The sequence below is a fragment of the Mus caroli genome, unplaced genomic scaffold, assembly GCF_978045245.1.
Source record: "Mus caroli unplaced genomic scaffold, Mus_caroli_1 scaffold_11, whole genome shotgun sequence".
NCBI classification, from domain to species: Eukaryota; Metazoa; Chordata; class Mammalia; order Rodentia; family Muridae; genus Mus; species Mus caroli.
The window spans coordinates 6,812,859-6,839,596 of NW_028227266.1; the positions used below are offsets into that span (position 1 = coordinate 6,812,859).

At 38.0% G+C, this 26,738-nt stretch overlaps 1 protein-coding gene across 5 annotated transcripts in view; it reads right to left on the reverse strand.

Moving 5' to 3' along the window:
- Window positions 1-26,738, reverse strand: part of Cntn5 (contactin 5) — a 1,232,986-nt gene that overhangs the window by 416,063 nt on the left and 790,185 nt on the right. For all 5 annotated transcript variants that reach the window (XM_021171282.3, XM_029481828.2, XM_029481826.2 and 2 more), the window contains one exon: window positions 12,541-12,636. In XM_021171282.3, coding sequence (XP_021026941.1) covers window positions 12,541-12,636 — 96 coding nt within the window. The remainder of the gene's footprint in view (window positions 1-12,540; window positions 12,637-26,738) is intronic.

A 26,738-nucleotide genomic window follows, 5' to 3' on the forward strand; every position in this document is an offset into this window, starting at 1 on the left:
TCTCCAGACACTTTTTTCTCCTCAAGGGAAAAATGGCTCTGGTGACAGATCCTCTTGTCTGAGGGCACTCAGTTTCACTGCTTGTTAGCACAGTGCCTTTTTGCAGTACATTATCCTCTTGTCAGACATAAGGGTTGGAATATCCTAACCAAAAAGTTCTGTTAAACAATATGTTTTAAAAAATTAAAATTATGGCTACATTTGCAAATTAAGTAAGAACTGATACAGAACTTGCTTAGAAAATTTCTATCCATCTTTCCTTCCAGTATTTTTGATATTGTTTACTTCTTTATTGGTTATTTTATTTATTTACATTTCAAATGTCATACCCCTTCCCAGTTTCCCCTCTACAAACTCCCTGTCCCCTCTGATCCTCCTGCCTCTATGAGGGTGCCACCTCACCTGCCCACCTCAGTGCCCTAGCATTCCCTTACCCTTGGTCATTTTGCCTCCACAGGACCAAGGGGTTCTACTCCCAGTGATGCTTGATAAGGCCACCTTCTGCTATATACCCAGCTGGAGCCATAGGTCTCCCCCCTGCCCATGTGTATTCTTTAGTTGGTAGTTTAGTCCCTGGGAGCTTTTGGGGGGTCTGGTTGGTGAATATTATTGTTCTTCCTATGGAGTGGCAAACCTCTTCAGCTCCTTCAGTTCTTGCCCCAACTTTTGCATTGGGATCCCCATGCTCAGTCTGATGCTTGGCTCTGTGCATACGAATCTGTATTTGTTAGGCTCTGGCAGAGCCTCTCAGGGGACAACTATACCAGGCTCCTGTCAGCAAGTGCTTCCTGGCATAAGCAATAGTGACTAGAGAAAGGGGGGCCAGTTCAGATATGGGAGGAGATGGGGGAGAAGTACAGAGGGTTAGAAATTTAAAAGGAGGTGTGTAGCAGTTGGGAAGAGGGAACTGAGGGTAGACACTAGAAGGTGCCAGATGCCAGGGACCCAAGAGGTTCTCATGGACCAACAGGGAGAACATTAGCCGAAATAACCAACAAAGGGGAGATAGAACTTGCAGAGACCATATCTAATGGATAGGTGCATGGCTCCTGGTTGAGGGATGGGGCCATCCATCCACCTCAAAAATATTAATCCAGAATTCCTCCTGTCAAAAGGAAATGCAGGACAAAGAGTGGAGCATAGACTGAAGGAAAGGCCATCCAGAGACTGCCCCACCTAGGGATGCATCCCATCTGCAGACAGCATTTTTGTATGCAAAATAAAATAATATATTTGTTCTATGTATTGTGCTCAGTTGATAGTTCCACACATATGTTCAGATTGGGGCCCCTCATAGGAGAATAAGTATACAAATATTGTTTCTTCATCTTCTTTAATTAAATTTATTCTTGTGTGCCAGGGAAAGGGTCTTTTAACAATTCCTGCTCAGTCTAGAACCCCTGTTATGCTTGCAAACAGGAGCCTAGCATAACTGACCTCTGAGAGGCTTCTTTCAGCAGGTGATGGAAATAGATACAGAGACACAATGCCAAATAATAGGTAGAGCTTAGGGAGCCTTGTGGAAGAGTTGAGGGAACCAAAGGGAGCAAGGGCATCATAAGACCTACAGAGTAAAGTAACCTGGCCCATGGGAGCTCATAGAGACTGAACCACCAACCACAGAGCATGGGTGGGTAGGACCTAGACCCCTAGACAGATGCAGCAGATGTGTAGCTTGTACTTCATGTGGGTCCTCTAACAATTAGAGCTGGGGCTGACTCTGACTCCTTTCCAATAGCTGGGCTATGTCTGGCCTCAGTGGGAGGGGATGCACTTAGTCCTGCTGTGACTTCATCAAATAGTGTGGGTTGGTACTCATGGGATGACCTTTCCTTCACTGAGGAAAAGAGGATGTGCAAATGGGGAAGGAATGTGAAGAGAGAATGGAACTGAGAGAAGAAGAAAGAGGGGAGCTTCAATCAGGGTGTAAATTGAGTAAGAATTTTAAAAAAAGAATATGAATGAGGGAGGTACTAGGGTAAGAGTGTGATTACAAAGGTGTTTTGTGTACTTACTGTGGCAAGAAACCTGCCAACGCAGTGATAGTGGCTAGGGACACAGGTGTGTACTACTTTCTGAAAGTGTACTTAATATAGTTGATTCTTACCATGTAAATCATGCTTCATTAAAGTTATTTGAAGTGATTAACATTTCACATGAAAAAGAAAAAATAATGTCTCAAATATCAATTTTTCATTTGGATGGCAGTAATTAAAATGTAACTATGAATGATTATCTTTATATTTACCTATATGAAGAATCATATTAAGTCAATAAACAACTACTGTAACATGTCTTTTCTTCAAAATGTAATAATAAATACTAGTGAAATTATGCAAATGCCGAATAAGCTATTTAAGAGGAGTTTCTCAGGCCTTGTCAATTAGTTCTTAAAGATTGACAGATGTACTCACTGAGCATTTACTAGATCCTCCTGACAGAGTTGGTAAGCTTAGGTAGATACAAGGAGCACAGAAGGACTTGGCACTGTCCACCAGTCAGAAACTTGCAGGATCCCGCTTGACTCATACATACCAAAGAAGGTGGAAAGCTGTACTCAAGAGGAGAGGCTTTATAGGCCCTTAAGACTGCAGTACCTAATACAGGCCCCTAAACTCTTGTTCATAATGGAACAGATCACTGCAGGGAACAAACCTTTGCACCTACTTAACTCTAAAAAGATGAAGTGAGGAGGAAACACCATAGTCACCAGGACAGCATTTACCACACAGCAGCACATATAAAAATATGTATATATATATATGCTGTTGGATAGTAATCCCCATGCCCAGGAAATAACATGGGGTTTTCAGATCTTTAGTTTGATTGCCTTTACTACTTGGAGAAAGGGCTGGGGGAGGTGGAGACAAGAAGAAGGGGAGAGTTAGTTGTGGGAGAGGTTTGTAAGGGCAGAATTAGGAGGAGGAGGGAGGCTGCCACGGGATGTAAAGTGAATAAATATATAAAGTCTAGTCAAATCACTCCACGGCCCATAAACTTGCAAAATTCAGAAAGAAGAATTACAATAAGAACATACTATAAGTTCCAAATTTATGCTACAGACAAGTAGAAAAGTTTAATCTTTCTGATTCCAGAACACAAAAGTTAAAAGCTGGCACGAATTTTGAAGTTTGGACATTAAAGTCTGGGTCAAGTTTCAACTGATATTGATTGTTGTGCCAATGTTTTCTATGGTATCTTCTGCACCTGGGATTCTCTCTTCTCTATCTTGTATTCTGTTGGTGATGCTTGCATCTATGGCTCCTGACTTCTTTCCTAAGTTTTCTATCTCCAGAGTTGTCTCCCTTTATGATTTCTCTATTGTTTCTACTTCCATTTTTAGATCCTAGATGGTTTTGTTCAATTCTTTCACCTGTTTGGGTGTTTTCCTATAACTCTTTAAGGGATTTTTTTGTGTGTGTGTTTCGTCTTTAAGGGCTTCAACCTGTTTACCTGTGTTCTCCTGAATTTCTTTAAGGGAGTTATTTATGTCCTTCTTATAGTCCTCCATCATCATCATGAGAAGTGATTTTTGGATCCATATCTTGCTTTTCTGGTGTGATGGTGTATTCAGGACTTGCTATGGTGAGAGAGTTGGGTTCTGATGATGCCAAGTAACCTTGGTTTCTGTTGCTTCTGTTCTTATGCTTGCCTCCCGCCATCTGATTATCTCAAGTGCTCCCTGCTCTCAATATATCTAATTGGAGCCTGTCCTTCCTGTAATCCCTATTAAGTCAGAACTCCTCAGAGTCTAGATTTCTCTGTGATCCTGTGATTCTGTGATCCTGTGATGCTGAGATTCTGGGTGTGTCAGAGTTCTTGGCAGTCAAGCTTCCTCTGAGACCCTGAAATCCTGGTGTGACCAAGCTCCTGGGATCCTGGGATCCTAAGATTCTGGGCATGTTAGAGCTACTGGAAGTCCTCCTTGGGGGACTGTGGGCTGTCTGCAGAGTTCGAAACCAAGGTAGACCAGCGCCTACCTGAAAGAACCCGAGCAGCTGGTCAGGTGGGTTTCCTGAGTCCCTGCTCCTGCTAGCCCCGGCCCCTTACGATTGTTTTGGAACAGATGTTGAGTTCCACTCACCAGTGATCCTAAGATCCTGGGTGTGCTAGGGTGCCTGGAGGGTGGAGAGTCCTCTGGGGATCTTGGGATTGTCCACCGAGTTTGCGCCCAAGGTGGCCCGGAGCTGGCGCCATTGGGCTCAACTGATATTGATAAAAGATGTGATTACAGCTCCTTGGCTCTGGGGCATTATCACTGCCTTCTCCCCACTGGGGATGTCTATACTTCCTTCTCCAAATCTCCCATTTATATTTCCAAACTAGTTCCAAACACTTCCTGCAGGAAGACCCATCATTTTCTGAAACTCATCATGTTGAAAAATAAAGCATGCTCACCCCTTTGCTGATTCTTCCTTCTGTTCAGTGCCAAGCAATGTTTGCCCCATTTTCTGTCATTTACAGCCAAAGTATATTAAATAATGTATGTTTATTCCATGCCCTATGTCAACATATATACTACAATATCTTAGAAGGGTCATGAAGAATTTGAAATAAAACATAAATTTTCAAATGAACCCTTAAACAATCAAGGCCCAGGAAATAACATGGGATTTTTTGGATATTTAGTTTGGTTTGCTTTACTGCTTGGGAAAAGAGCTAAGGGAGAGGGATACAAGAACCTCTTGTGTAGCTCATACTTGTCTTGAGGTCATACTGATCCTCCTGCCTCAGCTTCTGAGTGGTGTGAGTTACTTCATCCAGCTATAAGATTGGGTTCAGGTGAGAGGTCAGCCACAGGAGTGGCTGTTGCTTACCTTCTTACTGAGTTGGGAGAAGACTTGAAGGATGAGTGAAGCTCTGCATTCAAATGTTGGTGTGAAGAATGTTATGTTTTAACAGGCACAGCTTTACTAGTTATCATATTTCCAATGGCTATTTCACGTTCCGGAACTGTGAGCTCATGAAAGAGATGCTATGATGCACAACGGGCCAAGAAAATTTAACAGTCACTCATTTATGGAAAAGTTGGCTGACACTCCTTGGGAGGAATTTAATCTCAAAGAGGTCTGCAGAGATTGGTGAACAAATACAACAAAGGATGCACTAATAACGGCATTAAGAGAGAGGTAAAAAAAAAAAATCTAGTTAACTGATTACTTGCATTCTGGAGTCCATTAGTTTTAGTGCTGATCAAACTTCATTTAGAGCAGGAGTCCTGTGGCTTGCTCTCCTTTGTTTTTGCTTCTTTTCTGATCAGCCTCCCTCTCTTCTTGTTAAAGATTTGCCACAGTGTCTAATTACCTTAGAGGCGGCTTAAGGAAAATAACACCAATGTCTTATTTCATTTTAAATTATTTATTTTATGGATGTGTCTCTTTTGCCTGCATATATACAAGTGAATATACAGCCCACACAGCACACAGGAGGGAGATAGATCCTCTGAGGACCTGGAGATTTAGATAGATGTGAGTCACACATAATGTAGTAGAATCTGGATTGTCAGAAATAACCGACCATACTTATATCCTCTGCGTCCTCTGTTCATCCCCAACAATATTCTATTTAAAGTACAGTAATAGCTCTGTGTTTTTAAGAACAGAAAGTAAGCATGGTTTTAAAAATATTTTTCAACCACCTAATGTTTTCTGTTTATGTCTATATGTGTACATGTGTGTACATCTGACATGGTACACAAATGAAGGTCTGAGCACAAGGTACATGAGTCTGTGCTTCTCTTTCCAAATGTGGATTCTGGGGATCAAATTCAGATCCTAATACTTGGTGGCATGCGACTTTACCAACTGAGCTATGTCACTAGTTCCAGGGGCAAAGATTTAATCATTCCTACTAAACAAAGTCATGGCAAACCTTTCAGTTCAGATCCACTTCCTGATTCTGTGTTTTGTTTTTCTTTATGCCATATTTCCCTTTAGAATCAGAGTAGGTACAAATATGCCTCACTCCTAACAGAATACAAGAGTATAAGCATTTAAAGAAATCAGAGTTGTATATTTAAAAGCTCATTATTTCAACTCAACTTCATTATAATTTGATTGGTTGGCTAGCCACCATGGTCAAACAGAAGTGGAGATGCATCAGTATAGCACAAACACTGAGCAAGTGTGAGGTACCACTTAACAGAACCACTAGGTTCTCTGGTTCCCTTTTCTCTAGATCATCACATACTGTATTTCAAAAGGGTAGATACAAGACTCATATAAAGTGGTTATGAATATGTGGTCAAATTCAATTAAATGAATGAAATAGTCAGTGTTAACATTTTATATCCAATAAGTAAATCACAGGGTTGTGCAACCTATGTCACCTGTTTTACTCTGCCTGAATGGTCTTAAAGAAAGTCATGTTGTGTCTACTGGCTGATATTTAGTATTCTATGAACAAACTGTGTCAGGTGCCATCAAATGCCTAGGACTGCAAAAAACCTGAGCTTTCATCTCCACCAACATCAACAATAGACATCTCACAGCAGCAGTGACATGGCAAGAACAATACAGTGATGGATTTTAAAACCCACATAAGATTTTAAAAGCATGTCAATGTATCTCTTGATGGCTAACAAGCTTGGACAAACAATTTTGCAGCTCCTGGAATAAAGGCTTAAATGGTTATTGTGGCTTGTGTTAAAACAATCTTTCTCTGGGTAAATGAAGAGTAAAACACTTGTATTATCTTTTTTTTTCCCCTTGGAGAAATACTAACAACAAAATGGTAAATAAGTCAATAAGTAAATAACTTATTTAGGGATGAATGATTAGTTGTCAATCAAATTAAATGTTAAAATACCTTATCTGAGTCATTTAAGAAATGTGATTCATCAATGGTCTATGTTTGCTTAGCATCAGACTTTATGTAAATTACCAATGAAATATGTAGAAAGAGTATGTGATAGAGTCACATAGCTTTGGATCTGAGTTTCTGCTCATCAGCTGTGGGACTGAGAGCATTGATCTCTGGACTTTAATATCTCTCTTAATAACACTAAGCTATTAATAGGTAGCAAAAGTATAATGCAGGTATAAAAATAAAATCAAATACATAGGGTAGATATATAATACTGACTTCCTTTCCTCTTTCATCCTGGGAGATGAAAGATTTAGGTGAAACGTCAAAAAATTTGTGAAGTCCAATCTCACAATTTATGTCCTCCCTGCAACAATAATTTTTAGAGGAAAAAGAATCATAGTTATGCCATAATGACAACTTAATTGACCACTTTGAAATTTTGCTCTACCTGAAATATAGTTTTAAGAATCTTTTTGCATCTCATCAATGTCTTCTGGTTTCACTGCTGATAACATGGGCAGACAGAACTCACATATCTCACTGTGACACTTTAGAGCCTCTCAAAACTGCTACGTAATAAAGTTAAAAAGGCAGATTTGTAAGATAGATTCAACCACTAGAAAATAGTTACCAAACAATTAAAATAAGGCCAAGAAGCTCTGCCAGAGTGAAGGACCCACACAGAATGTTTAGAAATAAAATAATTATATAGATGCAGAATTTACTTTGATGCCTGCAGAGTTTGCTATCATGCTATATAGATTACTTTGAGCATGTGAACATGCAAGTAGACAATTTGGGTTTCCAATTAGCCTATGATACAGAGGTCACTTAAAGCCTAAGAATCTCTCTCCCTGGCTGTTGGTGGGGGTCCCTGTTCCTCTGACCGTGGTTCTCTCCTAAGGAACATCTCTCTCATCTCTAAGGTACAGACTCATGTTTCCAAGTTCTCTTCACCTTGCTGTTCCCTTACTGTCAACTTACTGACAACTACTAATTAGTGTTAGCAGATAGTGATTTAAAGCATCACCTTTCTCAGAGCCATTTGCATTTTAAAGAGGATTCTGGAAGATGAATCTTCAAGCAAAATTGAATTTAATGCTTACTTCCCTCTAAGCACTGGGCTAATTGCCTTACATAAACTGTCTGTTAATACTACCATCCATGAGATAGCTTTTATTATTCCCTTTATAGGTACAATAGGGCTAATTTAGCAAATAAAGTCAGTAATAAGTGTCAAAGGCAGGATGAGAATCCCTGGCTGGAAGCCTACGCATCCAGGTACAACATAAGTGTGTAGAATAACCTTACATAAACAGGCTGTGTCGTGCCCTGTCAACTTGCCTGCACAGCTGAATTTGGAATTGTATGGTTGGTCATTCTTACACCAGAATGCACTTGAACCTGGTGAACTGAGCTTCTTAACTCAGTGAAGGACAAACTTTTATTTGAATCTCCAGAAAACATAACCTAAAGACTCTCATAGATTCATCACAAACCATCAAAAAAAATAGAATCTAAAAAAGAGGAATCTCAAACCCAGGAAGATATGCCTGGCAGAAGGAATACTGGCTAGTGAAGGGAGAGTTTAATGGTAGAGGGCTTGTTTCAGAGCTGGCTCTAGTTAACTTTGGGGAGAATACAAAGTCACCAAGTCCCAAAAATGTATTTCATCTGAAATGTAGTTTGAAAGAACTTCACATGATTATGAAGACAGAGTCATGGTCGGATAAGAATCACTTAAAATCTGCTTGCTAAAATAAGGAGAACAGCTTCAAAGCACAGGTCTTGATTTTTCTGATTTATTTCGCATGGCTCCAGTTTAACATTCAGCCTGCTGGGCTGAGATTTGTAACTTAAATGCTCATTTTATGTCTTGCCCCAGAAGCTGGTAGTGGTCTCTGGAAAGATGTTAAGCAGTGGCTGTAATGCATGCTTCTCATGTTTTGTGATACAGCGTCACTGTGACCTAGTCATTTACATGATATATGTCAACTTTTGGAGGTTTGATAAATGTGAAACAGTTCCCCAGAGGGCATGTAGAGATATCACTCCTGAACTGTTAATTTTATAATCAGTTGAAGAAAAATTGCATTCTTAGATACAACTAGCTACATCTTATGAATCTTATGAATATTTTGTATTCATGTATTAAATTATAAGTAAATATAAAATAAGGTATTCAAAATATTATATGTGTATGTTAGTGTTTTATGGATACATTTATAAATAACAATGGAAAATTTAATATTTAAATGAGAATACAAGTGAGCAGTAGTCCTTCACAAAATGTTCATAAAGCTTGGATCATTATTGGTACTATGGGGTTGATAATAAGTCACACACATTTCTGAGGACAGTGTGAATACTATACTATAGAGGGCCATATTCAAATATACATCCATTATAGACTTGAGCTCCCTTTTCCTGGTAGTGAGATACAATGATGAATGCCAGGGATGTTTGGCGAGCCTTACACCTGCTGAGTCACGTGCCTAGGCTCCACAGCTTCTCTTTTTTACTCCTGAGAATTTTAGGTTTCAATGTAAGCTTTTGATTATTTCTGCATATAATTATACCAAATATGCTTTAGATGAGATAGAAATCACTGCTCTCTTTAGAAGGGTAGCAGCGAGCACCTCCAATCCTAGTTCTTTGTAGGTTACAACAGTATGATCATGTCAGTTTGTCAGTTTAAGGTTAGCCAATTTGAAGCTAATCAGGAGAATGGTACAGAGAGAGAGGAAGAGAGACAGAGAGACAGAGAGACAGAGAGACAGAGAGACAGAGACAGAGACAGAGACAGAGACAGAGACAGAGAGGGAGAGAAGATAGGAGAGAGGAAGAGGGAGAGAGAGGGGGAGACAGACTGGGATAAAATAAAATAAAATCCACTTTCTAAAACCCAGAAACAATAACTAATTAAAATTAAGAACTAATTTTAAAGATACTATTTAAGAAGAGTTTTTTGTACATTTTTATACAGATTATTTTCTCCAGATTTTATATCTTGAATATGAAAAAGTTTAAACAGACAGAAGTTAATTTTTGTTTAATGAAAATCATTTTGGAAAGATTAACTTAATAGTCTCTAGGTAGATAGTGGCTTCCTCATAAAGTTCATAGGTAAGATGGTTTCTTCACATGTTCCCAGTTAGGCCTTCATGATCATGTCTTGGGCAGTAAAATGAAAATGTAGCAAAATAGTCCATCCTAGTTTTCACTAGTCAAAAAAAAAACAGTGCTTTGTACATCCTTTTGAAAGGATTGAGAAATAAACCTTTGAGATATTTCTGACCACTGAATCCTCTCTGTCAGCTGATGTATTTCTCCATTTCATCTCTCTCTCAGTGACTCACAGTAGGTGTTCTTCTTGAGGGAACAGTACTAGAATGTGGTCAGCAATGAAGCAAGCATATGTCATGAATATGGGCTCCAAAGAACTAATAGCAGAGAGTTGGTGTTTCTCTAAAACGCTGCAAAGCTTGACGATTAGAACCAGGATTTACTCAGGAATTCCTTATGCTTTCATTGAAGACCTACTAAATGCTGTGTACTGTGCTACAAATGGGGATATTAATTGTATTATGAAGAATTTCATAGCATGTCAGAAATGCCAGTCTTCTAGGAAAGCTACAAAGAATTAGACATATTTACTACTGATACCTTATGTCACATTATAAGATTTGCCTAAATAAAACAGCAAAAATTATTATTTAAAACAAGGAAGAAAATAAAGGAAACAAATCTGAAGAAGGCATAGCAAAGAACATGATCTATATGGGTCTGCGTAGCTGTTTAGATGAAACTGGAATTTGGGTTTGAGATGTGGATCTCATACAAGGTTATGGTTGTTTTCTGATTTAGCCTTTGGTTTCATGTCATCAAAGCTAAGACAGCTGAAGTAGTCAGAGCTCCTGAATCATGGGACAGAGACCCAGCCTGGGCTCTTACCTTCACCTACCCTGGCTATGCAGCAATTGTTCTGAGTACACTTTTTCTAGGTATTAGAGTGAGCATGACCAGCCCCCCAAAATTCCCATTTTTCAATGACAGTGATCTCTAACACTTCAGGTTTCAGTCACTGCTTTAGGGAGAATATAACATGTTATAATGCGGCTTTAATACGGATGCTATGAATTTGAGTTCTTTTTTTCTACTTCTCAGTTATCTTTATTATAATACACTGAAGCAAGGGGAAGTGACTGAATAGGTTTTCTTGACTTGTATCTGATCCTCTTTGTTCTAGTCTTACTTATGCCCTCCTGCCCAAGTCCCTGATAGTAATTTCTGCCTGAAACATTAAATTGTGTCTGTTATCTTAAATATAATGTATAAATTAATTTATTAATTTTTTTCAGCCTCAACTCAGTGCCAGTCTCTGTCTCAGCCATGTGGGTGTAACAGGTAACAAAGCCTGAAGAATTTCTCTCTTGGTGGAACTTACATTATAACTGAGGATAACAGAAGATGACACTATAAAGTAAGTATATTTACATGGTGTTAAAGGATGGGTCTTACGGAAAAAAAGCAGCACAGTGATAAAAGTGCAAACTGATTGTGAAGCAAATACTCAAGAAGGCAAGTTAGGGGGTTTCTGCTAAGAAGGTAGGACTTGAAGAACGATATGGCTGTGAAGGATGCACACTGCAGGTCATATGGCTGCAGTGGATAGAGACAGACCTGGGAACAGCTGAGGCAGGAGTATTCACCATTACTTGAGGGCCACTGGCTAAGCCAAGAAGAAGATAGAAGATGCACTCAAAGAAAGCATAAGTAACTAGATGGTGGCTTCAACCTACCCTCTGTCTCTCAGACCTACCTAGAGCTTTTTCATGTGCAATATGTAGGAACACAGAAAAGTTCTGTACAAGCCAGATAGGGGTCCCTCGCCAAATCCTGTACACACCCACCCTCACATTAGTGTTCCACCAGCCAGAACTATGAAAATGTCCCATTTTTAAGCCATCCAAGTTGTGGCATTTTGGTTTGGCAGCTTGAGCAGACTAACATACAGCCTCATTTAGAGTCAAAGTGAGGCTTCTTACAGTGGCTTGGAGAATTCACCATCTGGCTGCCCATTAATTGATGTCAGACTCTCAAATTGTTTTTCAGAAAGGGTATACTGAGTTACAAGCAGGGACACGTTTCCCACCACTGGACTTGAAGAAATTGGTAGCAAACTGGCAAAGGGGTACAAAGGATTTGCAGCATAGTTTACTGTTGTGCTTCTCACACCGTCAAGAGGTAATTACCTTTTTCAATTACTCTTTTCCTCAGTTTGATAAGCAAGACTCTTGCTAACACAGAAATAGGTTAATGGTATCTTTGTTTGAAATGAAGAGCTTTCTTAGCTCTTTTGCTCCAGTATGGCAAAGAACACCATAAGCAATCACCTATGAATCCTATCTTCTGGAACCCAGGACTCTGGTAGTCACTCACTCAGTTCTGATACCTCAAACAGTTTTGCAAGTTTTCAGGCAGAGGCATAATATCAACAGTCAACAGAATGAGAAGAAAACAACTGCACTCACCACAACCTCCCACTCAATGAAACATCAGATGCATGAGCAGTAATTACACATGCATGCTGATATGTATCATATCAACCACACACATGTAAACTGGGGTGGTTCCCGGTCTCACCCTGTCTATGAGAATGAACACACAGTGCACGAAGTGAAGCAGACAGTACATGAGAGTAGCGATAAGCTAGAAGGGGCGTTACTATACCTGGAGAATGTGGCGGTGGAGAGCACATCAGAACAACCCCCTGGCCTTCCCGCACTGAGACTGCGCTTCTTGTCCGGCCACTAAAATTTCCCAGATCTGTCAATATAACACAGCATTTAAATGTCATGTACAAAAAAATTAAAATTAAAATAAAATACCATGACAGTTTTCACTCATTTTTCTATTATCTTGGCAATGATTCTTCTTGTTTATTTTCTGTTGTTGGGAAGGTCTGACAGGTAGACCTACAATCACCTAGTTTTAGATAGAACAATTTAAATAAGTCTATAGTATTCACAAAATACCATATTCTTTATATCTATTTACTGGATATTCTGTACTGACACAAAGGTACTAAACAATATATTTGTGCATATTGAGCATTTTTAATTCTATTTGCTACATACTGATCTTTCAATGAGGAAAGCCTGTTTTTCACAATAAGACACAGAGCCGTGGTTAGGAGTAGCACATGACTAGCCTGCTACCTTGTTAGTTGCCATGGTAAAGTGTTATGTAAAGCCAAGCATGAGTTTTCAAAATGAGAGAGGCTTTGTGCTCTAGTGAAATATGATGAGGCCCTGAGATGTTCTTTTCTGTAAGAGTGAATGTGAATATCATGTTCTTTCATTTTATGGAGGGTAAAAGGGAACCTCTGAATTATACTCATCTATTTTGCATAGATGAGGCATATTAAAGCTATTTAAACTCACATGTATGTGAGACACTAGTGCTGGGGTCAGCTGCCTTCATCCAAGTTACATTACATTTACACAGACGTAAAAGCAGCCCTAACAGAACATGTTGCTGAAGGGGACAATGGAATTTTATCTGTTTTTAACTGCTATTTTTTGATCTATGCATCATACCACTCACAGGCATCATCTACCAGTGACTTAGTTTCACCAAATGTCATGATTTTGAGACCAATTTCTTGCAAATAATTGTCTTTTAGATAAATATTGTCTCAGAATTGACATCTGTAGCATTACATTGCCACAGTAAGAAATGCTTTGAAAACAGTGTTCATCAGTCTTTCTATTAAAAGTAAATTAGGGTTTTTGTTTTGTTTTTTGTTTGTTTTTGTTTTTTTTTGTTTTGTTTTGTTTTGTTTTACTTTTAAGGTTTTTCTCTATAAGTGATATGTTTTATGGGAATAGAATTTAGAGCTTCAACTTAATTGTTTACAAACCTAAAAACTGATTAACTTAATCACTGGATGGATGTGAGGAAACAGTCACTACTTTTACATATTGTTCCACCCCTTCTATGGTTATGAGTATAAATCCAGAGCTTTCTGTGTTCTAAGACAGTAGACAACAATGAGGTGTGTCTTGCCATTCTGGTCACTTAGACATTTTAAAACAGAATCTCACTCATTTTTCCATGTTGATCTTGAACTCATGATGTGACCTAGGTCTATCAAGGCCTCCAGAAACCCCGATCTCAGCCTCCCCTGTGGATGGGGTTACATGAAGGTCAGACCACCAGGCATACCTTATTTTATTTAAATGAAAAATAATTTTCTTAATATTTAAATTCATAATCAGGGCTTTTTCAAACACAGCCAGTGATGAAGGACTCAGACAGTGATGATATAGTTGTGTGTCAGTAGCAGAATGAGCAAACTATTGAGGGCTTTAGACTGAATTTGTTGTTACATGGTGAATAAGGAGGCAAGACAGAGAAAAAAGAACAAACAAGTTCAATTATTTTATCAAGTGGGGTGTTATTATTGAAAAACAACAAAAACTAATTATCTAAAAAAGAAAACAAATTCTTCCATTGACCATAAATGCATTTGCCACAAGGCCACTCTGTGGGTGTCTGGCACTGAGAATGTGTCTCTCTTTATGAGCTTCATTAGCACAGAGTGCTCAAACGTGTGCTTGTGTGCAGCAGAAATGCATGTGGCTTGTCTTTAAATGTAAACATATTGCTTCTCAGGAGTAGAGTCTGAATCTTTTTTCTTCAGAAAGGGCTCTCAATATAAAGGCCAGAGCATGACAAGAATTTGAGGTTGACTCTTTTGGCCTCCTCTGCTGGAAGGACAAACAGAAATCACGTGATGAGGCAGTGAGTGTCAGAGGGCTCCAGTGTAGCTTCAGGGTCTTTTCATCTTCACCAAAGTCACTAAAGGCAAAACCTGCTTCAATACCAACTTATTTAAACTAACTAGTAAATGATTATAAAAATTGCACACATACTTCACACAGATACTCCAAGTCTTTAATATGTATAACGTACCACTTTAATTTACTTATTGTGATAAAAATAATATTTTAAGAAACAACAATTCAAAATTAGAGCCTCCAAAAGGATATGAAGCACAGAAGTGGCCTAGAAGTCAACTGTGAAAAACAAGAAAATTGTAGAATAATAATGACCTGAGATGTATTTTGATATTACAGTGACCCGAAAGATCACATTCAGATCAGCCTGCTTTGCTGTTCATCTGTGTGAACAGAAGACATCCTCACAGAAGATCTCTCTCTGAATAAAGCATAATAGCAAATTTCCAAAAAATTAGTTGGTAAAATTTCTTTTGCAGAATACCAGTTTAACTAATTGTAGATATCTCAAGAATATACTCTATTATGCAAAGATATGGGTGGATAAGATACGGCTGGGCTATGGAGAGCTCACAGAAAGTCACCTAGCCTGACTGTACTCTGGAAGACCAAATAAGCAGCTGACTCAGATGCAGATATTTCTACCCAACCAATGGACAGAAGCAGCTGAACCCTGTTGTTGAATTAGGGAAGGCTGAAAGAAGCTGAAGAGAAGGGCGACCCTGTAGGAGGACCAGCAGTCTCAATTAATCTGGACCCAAGAGATCTCTCAAACACTGGATCACCAAGCAGGCAGCATAAAACGGCTGATATGAGGCCCCCAACACACATACAGACTATGGGGTCTGTGTTCATTCAGAGATGAAGCACCTAACCCTTAAGAGATTGGAGGCCCCAGGGAGTTTAGAGGTCAGGTGGGGTGACATTCAATTGGAGACAGGGGGATGGGGAGGAGATATAGGATGTGGAACATTCGGAGGGTGGACGGAGGTGGGGAATAAAATATGGAGTGTAAAAAATTAATTAATTTTAAAAAAGATATAGCTGGGATGCGATAAGGTAAATGTAGAAGGGGTGACGAAAGGTGCTAATGAAACTTTTCCCAGGCTTGAGTTTTCTGTGGTGATCTACAGCATGTCAGATAAACAAGGACTTTCTCTGCCTTATCTGTTCTGTTCCATATTATAAGAAACACACACCATCCAGGTTCACCAACTATACTTTGGAAATAAAGGAAGCTGGGTCAATTTTCATTGAAAGAGGCATTTTGAAACTCATTTCTAAGTGAAACTAAGTTGTAAGTACTTTTGTGAAAATGTAAATTGTTCAGAAAGCATTATAAACATGCTTTGATGTTAGAATTATTCTCTGGTGTTTATAAGTTACAAAATGCTACTTGAATCATAAATGGTATATATGAGGAAGTAATCTCAAATACAGCATGATGCATTTAAGTTCATTTATGTAATGGGGGAAGGAATATTAATCCTGGGAGTGGCTCTAAACCTAATGTGTCAAATACTTATGGTCAATATAAACAAATACACAAATAATGTAATTAGTGAATTCCTACATCCATTTCTTCCTAAATTCTGATCAACATTAGTTCATCAAAACTTTAGGAAACTGAAGCTGAAGCTGAGAATGATGTCACATGCCTGTAATCCCCGCACTAGGAATGTTGAGGCAGACAGATAGTGAATTGGAAGCCACGCTGTGCTAAATAATGAGAACCAATCTTAAAACAAAGCACACACATATGCACCTGCTCATGTTTGAACATAGACACACACACACACACTCACAGAAAGAGAGAGGGGGGAAGAGACAGAGACAGAGAGACAGAGAGAAAGGGGATATGAGGGAGAGAATAAAGAATACAGTGTGTAGAGTCTTTGCATATTAAAGAATGACAGAGATGGGGGAGAGGTGCCAAATAGTAAAAATCAAAAATTGCACAAGAATTCCTGAAAGTCAAAAGTCTCTTTATTGTCTCTCAGATAGTTTGCAAATCTTTGTTATATGATATACCTTCCCTTTCTTCAGCATCTCTCCTGTATGGAGTGGGTAGAGCCCACAGTGAACGTGTACTGTGAACTTGCACAAACGTATGCAATGTTCATGGACCCCAGTGCCTCCAGCTAATGGGAATGCTAAAGTGTTCCCTCCCTTGCCAGGCTCACAGGAATGGCAAAGCCCTGCTCTAGTTTCCTTACAGATGTTATGTATGAATGACTTTTAGATAAAAACAGCATGTGAAGAAACAAAGAGCCAATCTGCCGGAGACCACTTACCTAGACTAGTCAAACTTGCCTCCTCTTTAATCTGTATACCTACTTCTTGAATCTGCTGGATAAAGAATTACCCTGGGGTTGTGGCTGCTGCTGGTGCTACTACAGCAGAGCAACTAGCCAACCCAATCCCAGCATTTCTGTTCATGTATCTGTATGTCCTTCAATCTCTCTTAATCCTCCAGCCAGGTTTCTAGGACTCAGTTTACATGAATCACAGCACTCTCCGTTTCATTCCCAATACATCACCAGCCTTGGTCAGCTGGACCACCTGTAGATTCTACCTGGATGTTCCCAAGTGAATATAGATGAGAAACTGGAATCAACCACAATCACCTGCTTAGCTCTGAGGTCATGGTGTCTACAGATGCTCTCTATCACCTCTGGCCCCTGTGTCTAGAAAGTCTGCTCTAAGCAACACAGATATCTCTCCTCCTCACGTTAATTGAAAAACTCACTGATGGGCTGATTTTAAAGATGGTGTCTTTGACTCTGAGTATAAAATTGTCTTTGTCAATCTAAGCATTATGCGTTTTAATAAAGTAGCAGGTCTTTTTTTCATCCAGATTAAACACCATTCTAAATTGTATAAGACTTGCAGTAATCATGTTGGATCATACTGTGGATAAAGGAGAATTTTCTATAATCAACTAATATGTATGCTTGAGTGTTTTCCTCTAGTAAATGTGTTTTCAACTGCTGTGTGCTGCAGAGCACTTGGGACCATCCCAGCTCCATGGAAAGTGCACTGCAAAGTAAATGGCTGCCTTCTCATTCCCCCAGTTCATTTACTGCTTTCCACTTAAGGCAAGTACAGCCAATTTGCATATTTTCTTTTTAAATGATATAACCTCAACCATTCTATCTGCATTTTTTTTATACCTTGCTTAATTAAAACCTTTTAGGAAGCTCCTGCAATTCATGACTCAGCAGCTAAGTGATCAATTTTCAATCCATCTTATGCTTTGACAAAACTCTCATATTTTCCCTCAAGGCAATTATCCTTGCACTGCCCTTGGGCAGAAGTCTCTCTCTTCATTTGTTGTGTCCACAAGGTTTAATTGTAATCTTTGTTTAGGCTATATTAAGGATAAAGTCGTCTTTAGTTAATGCTCAATTTTGCACATGGTTCTATTTGCTAGGTATAACATCTTCTACACATGGAGTACGTCCTTAGTGAGAAAATAATTACTGAAGCATTGCAGGCCAGGAACCAGATCACAGAGAATGATGCCTGGCATTGAGTAATTAGTTATTGAATAAATTCACATTTAAAAAAATTAGTTGACATAAAGTGAACTGAATAAATCTGATTCATGCATTTTTCCTACCTCATTTATATCTGATGCTAGATATTATAAAGACACTTTCAATAATTTCTTCTATATAGATTATTTTGGGGGTAAATTTTGAACATATGAAGAAAATATTTATAGAATGAAGCTATTATGCTATGAACGATGAACTCAACACAACGGTAGTATCTTATTTTCATTTATAGTTTTCCTGCCAGTTTCTCTACACTCAAGTACATGAAAGCACTCTTTAGTGGGTAGTGGGGGATAGTACAGAAAGGTGGACTCATTGGTCAATAAATTATTGCATCTTCATTACACACATTCCTGGGGCACCCCACAGTCTAGTAGAACATTAGCAGACATTTTTTTCTTCAAGTAAGGAATTTGATAATAAATACTTGAAGCTGTGTAGTTCAAAAGGCAAAGTCAAGGGTATCATGAAGCATTATGAACATTTTAGTTGAAACAAGATATCATTGTTTATAATACTTTATCCATTTAAGTGTGTAAAGTGCTTGCTCCATGAACATGGACATCTGAATTCAGTGCTCAGAAACCATGCAAAAAAAGCCAGCATACAGGTGCACACTTGTAATGGAGATGATAGATATCTGGGTCTTGCTGACAGGGAAACAGAGTTAAAATAGTGGACAAGCAGTGAGAGCCCCATCTCAAAAAGGGGTAGATAGTGACTGGGGAAATGTTTGTGGTTGTTCTCTGCTCTTCACATGCACATGAACACAGTTGAATCTTGGAACCACTCACTATGGTTGGAGTTACATCCCTTAAACTGATATCCATATGAGCATGCAAACATCTTTGAATCTTTACCCAGTGATGGCCCTCTCAATTGCTTATGAAATATCATTGTTAAGGGACAGAGTGTGGGTTTATCAAACATAAACCTAGTTTACAGTTTACCCTCTATAAATATCCATTATTGTCACTGTATGCAGGAGAGAGTATATTCATCCTGTACCCAGCATCTCATATGATTACTGGACAGAGTTCTACATTTTTGTTCATTCCTCCTCCTCCTCCTCCTCCTCCTTTCTTTCTTCATTAAATAAACATTCTTGCCTGCTGTGTGCTAGGTTCTTAATCTTCTTTTCTGTTTTTCTTTGTTTTACTTCGAAGACAGGCTGTCTGGGTGTAGCCAAGGATGGCCTGGAACTTACTAGTATATCAAGCTGATCATGAACTAATGCAGTCATCCTGTATCAGACTTCCAGGTGCTAGGATTTTAGCTGTGAGAATCACATCTGCCCATTAGTGATGTTGAATAGATAAACCTAGGTTCTAAGTTGAGTTTGGATTTGGACATATTTTATGCTCTTCTATGGTTTTAATAGAGAATATGTGATCAATAATAGTTCTCTAAAAATTATGATAATCATAACAACCTATGGTTTCAATATCATTTTAAATCAGTCTTTTTAAAGATATAGAGATGATGCTGACTGTAATTTTTTTCAGTATTACTCGATACTTGCCACATGCAAAACATCATTATGTGATTCTTAGCTACCTATTCATATATACATATGTTCTTTAACTACTCTTGCAGCATCCTTTTAGTCCCCTTATTGTTCTAAAGTGTTTTATTTTGCTGATGAGGAACTGATACTCAAAAATACTATGCACATATCCAAATGTAACACACCTAAAGGGTTTAATGGTGAAATACCAAGTATATTTACTGATGACTGAGACCCTCACTCATGATCACTATGCAGACATTTTGACAATAACAGTGTGGTAAAACTTACAGTTGTGGAGACACAAGTGATGTAAGCAGGATAAAGATGACAAAGTGAATTCTAGGGGAAGTAGAATCAGAAATCACAAGTGACTTATTCTCTAAGAACTGAGGAGCTACTGACCTGACAGAAGGATGTGAGGGTGCTGAAGAGAAAGGATGCATACACAGACTCTGCTTCATTACTTCTACTGTTCTTTTTTTTTTTTTTTTTTTACATTTTTTTTTTTTTGCATTGAGGACTTATAGGTACTGGAGACAGAGCTTTCAATCAACATTCACTGATACTTATTTTTAATTTTGTTATTGAGGTATCCAAGGATTTATATATTTCTTTGTGTGGGCATCACTATCGTTTTGTTGTAGAATTTCTGTTTACTAAATTTGTAACTATCAAACTATCCTCTGGCAGATGTTTTGGGTAGTAATTATTTAAAACTGAATATTAGCAAATAATATCACTTTAATATTTAGACTTTACTACACCCTATATTTTTCTTATTTAAATTATTTCACACAATTGTTTAGAAAATTCAAATGTAATGTTAAGCTATGTGACAGGAAACTGAAAAGCACTTGCACCCTCAATAGTGATGTCTCAGACAGTTCTCTGCCTAACTGTAGTATTTCATGTAAGGATTAATGAGGAGTTCCAGGACTCTTCTATTTCACAAGGTCTCTTTGAAGTTAAAAAATTGACATGAACTCTACTATCTTTTCAACATTTAAAAGTGAGGTCAAAACTTAAAGTATTGTTTCTTTTTTTTTAATATTTTTATTAGGTATTTTCCTCAATTACATTTCCAATGCTATCCCAAAAGTCCCCCATACCCTCCCCACCCACTCCCCTACCCACCCACTCCCACATTTTGGCCCTGGTGTTCCCCTGTACTGGGGAATATAAAGTTTGCAAGTCCAATGTGCCTCTCTTTCCAGTGATGGCCGACTAGGCCATCTTTTGATACATATGCAGCTAGAGACAAGAGCTTCGGGGTACTGGTTAGTTCATAATGTTGTTCCACCTATAGGGTTGCAGATCCCTTTAGCTCCTTGGATACTTTCTCTATCTCCTCCATTGGGGGCCCTGTGATCCATCCAATAGCTGACTGTGAGCATCCACTTCTGTGTTTGCTAGGCCCTGGCATAGTCTCACAAGAGACAGCTCTATCTGGGTCCTTTCAGCAAAATCTAGCTAGTGTATGCAATGGTGTCAGCGTTTGGAAGCTGAGTCCCGGCTATGGCAGTTTCTAGATGGTCCATCCTTTCGTCACAGCTCCAAACTTTGTCTCTGTAACTCCTTCCATGGGTGTTTCGTTCCCAATTCTAAGAAGGGGCAAAAGTGTATTGTTTCTTTTTAAAAATTTTTTTAAAAATACTTTTGAGAGATATTTTTATTAGATATTTTGTTTATTTACATTTCAAATGTTATCCCATTTCCTGGTTTCCCCTCAGAAAACCTCCTGTCCCATCCTCCATCCCCTGCTCACCAACCCACCCACCCCTGTTTCCCTGTCCTCACATTCTCCTACACTGGGGCATTGAACCTTCACAGAACCAAGGGCCTCTCCTCCCATTGATGTTGAACAAGGCCATCCTCTGGTACATATGCTGCTGGAGCCATGGGTCCCTCCATGTGTACATTTTGGTTGGGGGTTTAGTACCTGGGAACTCTGGGGATACTAGATAGTTCTTTTGTTATTCTCCTATAGGGTTGCAAACCCCTTCATATCCTTGGGCCCTTTCTCTGGCTCCTCCATTGAGGACCCTGAGCTCAGTCCAATGGTTGGCTGCAAACATCCACCTCTGTATATGTCAAGATCTAGCAGAACCTCCCAGAAGACAGCTATATCAGACTCCTGTCAACAAGCACTTATTGGCAATCACAATAGTGTCTGGATTTCATAACTGTATATGGGATAGATTCTTGGGGGGAGCTGTCTTTAGATGGCCTTTCATTCAGTCTCTGCTCCACACTTTGTCTCCATATCTCCTCCCATGTGTAATTTGTTCTCTCTTATAGGAAGGACCGAAGTATGGACACTTTGGTCTTCTTTTTTCTTGTGCTTTTGTGGTCTGTGAATTTTATCTTGAGTGTTCCAAACTTCTGGGTTAATACCCACTTATCAGTGAGTACATACCATGTGTGTTCTTTTGTGATTGGGTTACCTCACTCAGGATGACGTTTTCTAGTTCCATACATTTGCATAAGAATTTCATGAATTCATTGCTTTTAATAGCTAAGTAGTCCTCCATTGTGTAAATATATCACATTTTCTGTATCCATTCCTCTATTGAGGAACATCTGGGTTCTTTCCAGTTTCTGGCTGTTATAAATAAGGCTGCTATGAACATAGTGGAACATGTGTCCTTATTACATGTTGGAACATCTTCTGGGTATATTCCTAGGAGTGGTATAATTGGGTCCTCAGGTAGTACTATGTCCAGTTTTCTGAGGAACTGCCCTATCTCTGATGGCCTGTTGATGGATGTTGCTGAGTCCAGGATCTTACTTCTTTGGAAGTAGTGGCACAAAAGAATATTTATTTTGTATACTGTGTGAAGTTCCCTGCTGAATTTTCTTGAAATATGAAACCACAAGGACTATATTCAGAACCTAAGACAATCTACCCTTGCCCATCTAATAGGAGGAAAGTGGTAACAACAGCTATGATAATCACTATGGAGACAAACAAGAAGCAATAACTCTTTTTTCCCTCTGTTTAATAACATAATGACACTAGCTGGCAGGGTATCAGAAGCCCCCTCCAAGACAAAACTCTGGCAAGGGAAAGGTAGCAGCTGTACAAACTCCATAGAACAGAATAGAATGTTCTCTCTATTGATCTTCAACCCCAAAGGAATAAGCTATGCAAATCTTGGTTAAACATAATTTTTAAAAAGCACACAGAATACTATCTTCTGTAATCAAGTAGATTAAAAAATCTTCATGCACATATACATACATTTACATAGACATGAATTGTATTTAGATATGTATAAAAATAAAATGTTACATAGCTTGAAGTATAAGAAAAGCAAAATAGTTAAAACTTTTTATTACGGTAACATGCTTTAATTTTAATGCCAACAATGATATTCATATTATTAATGAAACAAGAAGAATCTGCAGTTTTCCTTATTTTATTGTGGTCTGACCACCATGTCCCACCAAGATTGTCAGAGCATTAAAGTGGGCAAATTTTTCTCAATTATTAGTGTCTAATATACTCTGTTATGGAATTTGGGCTTGATACATTTTTGTTCAATACAGAAATACATTTACGAGATGTTACCAATTATCAACATACATGTTCTTATTGCTAAATTGTCTCTGGCTAACCAGAAAAAATGAGAAATTTCAAAATCATTTTGATGTAATCTGAATCCTCCAGTTAATGTTTTCTATGAATAATTATGACAAATATTTGCTCAATAATTGCATACAGTAGTTTTTTCATGTCTTGCTATATGCCATATACTTAAGTGACACCCTTGTACACCTTCCTTAAGTTGGGAATGCCTAATGAATCAATGGTGAATCAGGCATATAATTTTGTAAGTTAAATGCAATTATTTATGAAAGACTATCTATTTTACCCATTTCACTAAGTTTTTGCATAACTTGTTGTTATCAGTATCTGATCACATATATTTATTTTGCCATTTGGATTATGACCCCATAGTGTACTGTTTTGCTTCTAGAAGTTGTTTTTTGTTTGTTTTGTTTTTTAATTGGATGTTTTCTTTATTTACATTTCAAATGTTAGTCCCTTTCCTGGTCCCCCCCCCCCCAAATCACCTATCCCATCTCCCTCTGCTTCTGTGAGGGTGTTTCCCCCACCCACTCCTTGCTGGGTGATCTTTAATCACTTTAATTACAGAAATCAGTGTATATTGATGATAATGAGGATGAAGACAGCATTGTTGGTGATCTCAGTGGTGTCTCTGATGCCTGATTACACATGGTTAATCATTTATATGGATTATCATTCCAACAACTACCAAGTTAACTTCCACATATAATAAGCTCAGAGTGCATACTTAAGACAAATTACACTTGCTCAGTCACAGGAGACAGAGGCAGGAGTCAGATTCTGGTCTGTCTGACTCTAGACAGTAGATGCTTAAATCCACTGAAGTTTATCATCTATGACCATTTTGTCAGGGGGACAACTAAAGATAATCTCTCATGAACATTCTTTCCAACTCTCACAGATTCTTTCTGGAGATATCACTTATCACTGACAAAACATGTGTGCACTGGCTTTAACTTTTTAACTCAGAAAAAAATAAGCCCAAATTTGCTCTTTCCTGTGTCCCAGATGTTTCCTACAAGGCACTGTGACTTGTCACCAGGGCCATGGGCTCATTAGACAGCTTGCTGTTGTCAGCTGTCTGTCGATTGTTTCTTTAAGGGAGTCTCCTTGCTCTTTCGAATCATTTAAGTTAACATCCTTAGAGCAGAATCAACATTCCAACCTTGTCAAATGGTGTTAATTGAAAATAAATACCCAAACATTGTAGCTGTGCTCTCCTTCTCTTTAGCTATTCAGACAAATCGAAGCACCAGCACCAATAGCATCTTGTGAAGGGCTGAGTCATGAATCATGGATAATGATAGTTAAGGTCTCAGGAACATATATGTTTCTCAGGCCCTCAGCCAAGAGCTCAGATGAGGTCAGAGCTTCTGTGAAACTCATTTCAGAGAGGAGGGAGCTGGACCGCTGAGACAATCAATAGCATGCACAGGCACATGGCTTGTGAGATGCAGAGCCAGGTTTCCAGTAGAATTTGTATGCTTGTGTTTTTAATTATTGTGTAATATTCCCACACTGCTGGAAGATTATAAATCTCAGTTTACATGTGTGGGGTGGCTTTTTCTGCCAAGCTCCATAAAGGATTCTCTCTCATCTCCTTAACAGGGACCACATCACTTGTCAAATGCATGATGAGAACTTTGGAGGATGCTATGGGTGGTCTCCATGAGGATTAAATGAGAGAATGTGGTGATGAATGGTCAAGTTCATCTTTATGCCTAAAGTAATGATTTTCAAGAGTTTCAATTGTGTATCAACAATGTAATGATATAGCCAGTAAAGTTTGTGAATCATGAGTTACGAAAGCATGAATGAATCTCCATGAACTGACTTCAGAATTTAACAGCTGGATACTGATTGTTGGTCGAAATTTCCATTCCTGTCTCTCCCGTTCTTTTATGCTCCTGCTTTTCTTCCGATTGGTCTGTATTTTGAGTTTACTGTTGGTCACTCTTTTCATTTTTCCCCTAATATATGCTATCACAGAATGTGATTTTTGTGTTTGAATCTTGTAAAAGTAATACTCTGAGAATGTTGTTTGTGACGTACATGTACCTAATGTTATAAGGTTTTCATGCTGTTATATGTGTTTTGGGTTCATTACGTTTCACTACTGCAACATATCCTCCTTTTATCAATCACCTGTCTTACCCATCTGCCTTTCTTTGATGGACATTTGTGTCACTACTAAATTTACTCCTACAAAATAAATAAATAAATAAATAAATAAATAAATAAATAAATAAATAAAAGAACCAATATTGCTACAACAATATTTTACACATTTCTTGATATATTGTCCTCTCCAATGAATTTATAAGTAATTACATATGAATTTTCAAGGACATATACCAGTACAATAATTGATACTTGATTTTCAAAGCCTTGGTCATTTTATCATGCATAAGATGTTGTATGTGATGGACTTAATTTGAATCTAGTTATTAAGTTTTAAGCATACATATAATACACATAACTTAATTATATTCTTTCTTTGTTAGGTGAGTACCTCCAAATATTTATTGATTACATCAATTACAATAAATATGCATGTATGTACTTATGCATATGTTAATATGTAGAGGCACTTTCTAAATTATTACAACTAGTCAGTTACTACATACAGTTACTGAATTAATTTTGGCTCATAGGTAAACCTTGTGTTGAACTAATACTTTAAAAGGCAGTAATATGTCCTCTCTCAAGGTAACACATTATGTTCATGCATTATTAAGCGTTTTAATATTTTATATTGACATTTAATTATTAAGATTATTAGATACTATTTTAATATAGAAATGTTTACAATTTTTTAAAAATGTAGATCCTCTCTTCCTGGCCATTGTCTTGCAGTAGTGGTGGAACTGACCTAAGGTAAAAATGGCTTGATATTTTATTTATGAAATTCTTGAAATTAACAATTAATTTTTAATGTTCAAAGTTTTGTCAAAGCCTATATCTATCCTTGATTAAGTTTTGGAAAATTTTAGTTTTTTAACAAATTTAGCAAACTGACAAATTTGTCCCCAATACCCTCTGTTAATTTTATATTAAACTTGTAGTCATTCATTTTTTATTATCTATATTATTCATTCTGCAACATTTAGAGGATTGCCAACTTTGTAAACAAATTACCATTTATTCTTTTCTATTATAGCCCTGTACATCAACTTGGAAATTTATTACTCATAATTTTATTCTGAGTCTTACACCTTTTGCTTTCAACATCTTATTTTATACTGATGTGTACTTATGAATACTTCCTATAGTTAACCCAATTGATGCCAAAAAATCTCAGTTTTATTTCTTTTTTAAGGTGTGTGTTTGTGCATATGCACATGCACGTGTGTGTTTGTGTGTGTGTCTGTGTATGTCTGTGTGAGTGTGTGTGTTTGAGTGTGTGTTGGAATGTGTGTATGTATGTGAGTACATTTGAGTGTATGTGTGTGTGTCTGTTAACT